Source organism: Castor canadensis, chromosome 13 (genome assembly GCF_047511655.1).
Source record: "Castor canadensis chromosome 13, mCasCan1.hap1v2, whole genome shotgun sequence".
In the NCBI taxonomy this organism is placed as follows: Eukaryota; Metazoa; Chordata; class Mammalia; order Rodentia; family Castoridae; genus Castor; species Castor canadensis.
Genome location: NC_133398.1, coordinates 103,921,855 through 103,927,506, shown reverse-complemented (window position 1 = coordinate 103,927,506; position 5,652 = coordinate 103,921,855). Strand labels below are relative to the sequence as shown.

The 5,652-nt window shown below is 53.8% G+C and overlaps 1 protein-coding gene across 1 annotated transcript; it reads left to right on the top strand.

Annotated features, from left to right (window-relative positions):
* Window positions 1-2,036: 2,036 nt before the first annotated feature.
* Gadd45g (growth arrest and DNA damage inducible gamma) lies at window positions 2,037-3,751 on the top strand. Its single transcript, XM_020179708.2, has 4 exons — window positions 2,037-2,199; window positions 2,603-2,704; window positions 2,830-3,043; window positions 3,133-3,751. The coding sequence occupies exons 1-4, from the start codon at window positions 2,147-2,149 to the stop codon at window positions 3,241-3,243; spliced, it is 480 nt and encodes a 159-aa protein (XP_020035297.1). The 5' UTR covers window positions 2,037-2,146; the 3' UTR covers window positions 3,244-3,751.
* The last annotated feature ends 1,901 nt before the right edge of the window (window positions 3,752-5,652 follow it).

Below are 5,652 nucleotides of genomic sequence, written 5' to 3'. Positions count from 1 at the left end.
AAAAAAAAAGCCATTTTAATAAAAAAAAAGAAAAAAGAAAAACATTAAAAAAAAAAAAGAACATCGCCTAAATTTCCATCACTTAAAAACGTATTTTATCCAATCAAGGGACACCATCATTTTATGTAGCACCAAGAAAGAAAGACAGACGGGAAGCGGCCTCAACTACACAGCGCATAAGGTCCCAAGGTCCAGCGATTAAGAGACACCACAGGGTAGGAGATAGCGAGTTTCTGGGAATTCCCGTGGCGCTAGCGTTTGCAGGGCTCCTCCGCCACCAAACCGCGGGAGGGCGCTGGACTCCGGAGCTCCTCACTTGGCCCTTGGCTTAAGCAAATGTGCCAGTCTTCCAGCGCAAAAGGAAAACTTCCCAAAAGCGCATGTATATCCATCGCCCACCTGAAGACCGCTCCAGAAGAAAGAAGAGAAAACCCATTCGGTTGTTTTCTTCCTCATTTTGTTCTAGTTTTCTGGGGTTCCAGATAATCCCTGGGCCGCTAATTGCCCTGACCAGACTTCGAGGCCTCACCGAGAAAAGGGGAGTCCAAACGGGGTCCCCCCAGCATGTGTTTCCATGTAGCAGAGAAAGCTACATGCGCCAAAAGTGCTGGGTTCGGCGGGCGAACCATCTGTCAGGGAGGCTTGTAGGTCCAAAATGATCAAATGACAGCAACGTCTAGTTTGTAAAACTCCCACGATCTCTTCCAGTTTTATTAGTTTCTTACTGGAAGCAATCTTTTAACGATGTATATTTAAGTAACTGAAATATTTCAAAATCGTGTAAGACATACGGGCTCTTATTCCGTCAGTACGGGTTGGGAGTCTCCTTGTGCCCCCCCACACCCCCGACCCCTGGTGAGCCTGCCAGGGCCGGGTGAAGTTGGGAGCCCGTGCGTTGTGCAGGCGTTACTCCGATTCCGACTAATGCGCTTCTCTAACAGGGCTGGGTTGGGCCGCTGGGAGCCCCGGGTGCCCCCAAGCCAAACCCCTCAGAGAGGTCGATGAAAGGGTTTATGGGGGTCGGCCAGCAGGGGGAGCCCGGGGAAAGGGCTTCTCGAATCGCGTTCCCCGAGCTCCTGGAGCCAGAGCCACAGGTTTCCGGTGCCCTTCACAACTCGCGCGGCTGCTCAGCACGCGTGCGAGGAGCCGGTGGAGTCCAATTACTAGCAGCTGGGCCGGTGCAGAAGGCGCTCACCCAGGGATGGGGGTGCGGCACGCGGCCCCATCCCCCACGCGCCCCCCACGCGCGGCGGGGCCCTGCCCATCCCACCCGGCGGCAGGTGGACAGTGCTGCTATGAAGAGAAAGCCTTGATTGTCCCCACTGCAAACTGCCACACGCCAGACCTCCGCTATTGTGCGCCCCCCATAGAAATGCAAACGAGCCGCGTGCGCCGGCCGCAATCTGCTTGTCTCCCCCCGCCCCCAGCCTCGCAGTGTTTCTCCAAGGGCGGGGTGGTGGGTTCCGACCTTCCAGCACCCACCCTGAAGGGCATTGAGTATTCCTGGCAGACCTCGCAGGCTCGCTGGAGCGGCTGGTATCAGCTGCAAAGGCTTCGCCTATTATAGCCTTTTGCAAACCCCGAACTACCACTGCGTGCTTTTACCTTAAGTTTCGATTTCAATACAACAGCCTAATCAGCTTCAACTGGAAAAGAAAGAAAAACCAGAAAAGTTGCAATAAAAATAAACGCAGAATGAAACTCTTTTACATTCTTCAAGTGTGCATTTCACAAATTCCAGCATAGTATTAACAAACAGGGTTTTTTTTCTTTTTTAACTTTTTCCTTTTAAGGACTTGCGAAAAAGAAAGGCGAGATGAAATCTGCAGGCTCCAGTCTGCCTGGTAACACCCCGACAAAAGCGGCAGATTTGAGGCATTGTCATCCCCCGCACCCCTCCCCACGTGGCCTTCTGGCACGAGCCGCCGGCCTGCCGCCTCATTTGCATCAGAAAGCGGGCGCGGGCCAATAGGCGCGCAGCCTTGGGCCAGCTGGCGGCGCCTTGCGGGCCCGTGTATATAAGGCCGCGCGCCGCGCCAGCCTCACTCGCTGGTGGTGGGCGCGTCGGTGGAAGCCTCGCCTTCTCTGTGTTTGCGTTCTCCTGTGCGCTCCACTTTTGGATAACTTGCTGTAGGTCTACCGCACCATGACTTTGGAAGAAGTCCGCGGCCAGGATACTGTTCCGGAAACTACAGCCAGGTAGGTCTTGGGGTACAGAGAACTAGGCTCATCCAGTTAGCGATCTTTAGGATTTTTTGGAATGGAAGCCCTCAGTGTGGGAAGCGAGCACCGGGTGCCTGCGGGTGCTGGCGCGGGGCGGGTGAATCAGGGATGCTTTCCGAAGTCCAGAGAATCTGGGATGCCTGGGTCAGGTTTGGACTACGGGGGAACCGGGGGCCTGTCCCCGAGACCAGAGTCTCAGGAGTGCTGGCGCCGAATTGAAGCTGGGGAGTTACGGTGCGGGCGCCAGGTCCGGGATGAAAGTCAAGGGTATTAGCGTTAAGTTGAGGCTAGAGAATCGATTGGAGTTGGGAAGCTGGGGTTGGGGGGATCCCCTACGTCCTACAGCCGGTCCCCGCTCACGGCTCTGGCTCTCCCATAGGATGCAGAGCGCCGGGAAAGCGCTCCAGGAGCTGCTACTGTCGGCGCAGCGCCAGGGCTGCCTTACTGCCGGCGTCTACGAGTCCGCCAAAGTCCTGAACGTGTGAGTATAGACCCAGCCCTTATCGGGTGAGGTGACTGGGAGTGGGGCTGCTGGGAGACCCGGTGGCGGCGCGGAGGAGTCCCTGGCTCGCCGCCCCTGACCTTGCCTCCCATCTGTCCGTGCAGGGACCCAGACAACGTGACCTTTTGCGTGCTGGCCGCTGACGAGGAGGACGAGGGCGACATCGCGCTTCAGATTCACTTCACGCTAATCCAAGCTTTCTGCTGCGAGAACGACATAGACATCGTGCGCGTGGGCGACGTGCAGCGGCTGGCGGCGATCGTGGGCGCCGGCGACGAGGCGGGTGCGCCAGGCGACCTGCACTGCATCCTCATTTCGGTGAGTGCCGCCTCCGCCCTTCCCCGGTGTCTTCCCCTGTTGGTCCCGGCCTGTGGCCAGCCTAGCTGACCCCCGTTTTCTCCCTGCAGAATCCCAATGAGGACGCGTGGAAAGACCCTGCCTTGGAAAAACTCAACCTGTTCTGCGAGGAGAGCCGCAGCGTCAACGACTGGGTGCCCAGCATCACCCTCCCTGAGTGACAGCCTGAAGTGGAGGACCTTGGTCTGATCGACGTGGTGACGCTCCGGGGCGCCTAGCGCGCTGCTGGCTCTGGAGGGGCCCTCGGAGGGCGCCCGAGTGCGGCGTGGCGATTGGCAGGCAGGGCGCCTGGGGAGCGAGGAGCGCCACCTCCCGAGGAGGGGGCTGGCTTGGAGGCGGCTGGGGCAGATTGTCCCCAGCCGAGGACTCTGCAAGTGTCCGGAGCGGCTGCTCGCACAGGAAGGCCGAGGCAGGCACGTTGGTCACAGGAAGGACAGACTGGTGGGACAGGCGTGACTCAGCCGCCTGCGCTTGGCTGAAAGGAGAGGAAGAGCCAGGCGAGGAAGCCTGGACTTGGTACAGCTGCAGGAGTGGGTCGGACTTGACAGACTGCACTGCTTTTTCTAAACGGATACGGGCAATGCTTTAGTTTCTAAAGGATGCTGCCGTTGAAACTTCTGAATTTTCCAATAAATTAATTGAAAAAAACTTACGCTTTCTTTTTTAAAATTGGTGTTAGGGGACCCTTGGTTCAGGGGGAGGTAGGTGGTGAGCAGTGTTTCAGATGATTGCTGGAACTGCACAGAGCTGATGGCACCTGTCCCCGTCTTCCTGTTTGGCAAGAATTACAGGCTCTACGAGCTGGCAGTGGGGGAGGGGACGCTGGCAAGTGTTACGGTAGAGCTTGAGCCTGGCTCCTGTTTCGCTCCCTTTATTTAGGAAGATTTTAAACTTGCAGGATGGGAGCATACTTGAGATAAGGTATGCGGGTGCAGTAGCTCAAGACTTGCAATCCATTCTGATAACAGTGACCTCTGCCTCCCACACCGCCCCTCTCCCTCCTCCCCCTCCCTTCGACAGCTGCTTATCTGAACAGCTTGCAGGAGGCCGGGCATAACTTTCCTACACAATGAGCATTGCCTTCTGCAGCTCTGCCCTTGTGGTCCTTGAGGATGGGGGCAGGCTGTTCAGGAACTTTCTCTCAATTGCTCTGACAAAGCAGTGTTACAAAGGTATTAATATCAAATATGACACCAATGACTGCGCTTAAGTCTGAGTCATCATTCTGTCATGGCTGTGATCGAACTTGGAAGATCTGAGCAAAACTTGGAAGGCAGCATCTATATAAATAGGCGTGAGCAATTGTGAGTGGGGCTGGCATCTGCTATCTCCTATTTTGAGTGTCCTCTGCCCACATCAATGAAAAGGAATGCTGCAGTTCACAACTCCTTTTAAAGACTTAAGAGAGAAATAAATGTTAAGTCTTTAAGCCAACGCTATCTTTAAGAAGGATCCAGGGGAAAATGTCCCCGGTGAACCGATCTCTTCTCAGATCAGTAGGTCTTGCTTTCACCCTCGGTGCCTGACTGGCTGTGTCTGGCAGGGGAAGTGCACGTGGGGCTTGCATGCTGTCAGCCGGGCTGCCCGGCAGCCTGAGAGCCTTCGGGGAAAGGCGGGGCCAAATGCTATTTTTCTAAGAAGGACTTTTCTGCTGATTTACCAGCAGTCCTTGGGGTGGGCTGATTTGCTTCATTGGAGTGCCACTTTAAAAATTCTCTCCAGATCCTGCAAGCATTTGCAAGGCAACAGGAAAACTGTTGGAGCTTAATTACCCTTCCTGTAAAGAAAGCATCCTGTTTTGCATTTACCATTTCTTAAAAACATCTACTCCTGGATGAGGCAGAAACCCAAAGAGAGAATTCTGCGTTTGAGTTCAAGTTTCATTTATGTGTTACCTAATTTGCCACCCCAAATCTTGATTTTTCCTTATCGAGGTGGAGTTTTGTGGGGAGGGGCTTTGTTCTAGCAAAACACAACTGTGCTGTTGTAAACACAGCTGGGGGCATAATTACTACAAAATGTACCCTTAAATGAGTAAATTCTGCAGAACACTTAGAGCAGGCTGGCAGACCATCCTGCTAGCCAGGCCACTCTTGGACAACATTTTGCAGCCCAGGCAAAACTTGGCTTTTTCGTATTAGAGCTTACTGTGAGTCTGCTTGTTGGGGGGTGGGGATGGGGGAGAAGGGAATCTGCATGGATACTGAAGTCTATGCTCAAAGTTTGTGCCAAATGTTTTCTTCTCTGACGAATGCATTTAATGTTATTAAAATGAATTAGCCTCTTGGTTTCCTTCCGTAGATAATAAAATGAATACTGCTTATAAAAGTATCACTGTATTCCACAGTCCCAAAGGCCCTACATGATAAATGCATACATAAGCCCTTGGAACATGCTAACCATTACATGGGTGTTCAGGTGACCCCAGTGCTCTACCTCTAGAATGCACTTAAGGCCAATAATAGTTAAAAACCAGTGACGCCTTGCTCAAGACCACAGAACTCCAAGTGCATGAGCGGATTTGGGACCAACATGTACCTGTGGACTCATTTCTGGGTGCTGGAGCACTT

Bases quoted from the DNA above. Each gene is read 5' to 3' on its own strand.
- Gadd45g (XM_020179708.2), top strand. From the start codon at position 2,147: ATGACTTTGGAAGAAGTCCGCGGCCAGGATACTGTTCCGGAAACTACA. The intron at 2,705-2,829 runs GTGAGTATAGAC...CTGTCCGTGCAG, and splicing joins TCCGCCAAAGTCCTGAACGT to GGACCCAGACAACGTGACCT. The intron at 3,044-3,132 runs GTGAGTGCCGCC...TTCTCCCTGCAG, and splicing joins TGCACTGCATCCTCATTTCG to AATCCCAATGAGGACGCGTG.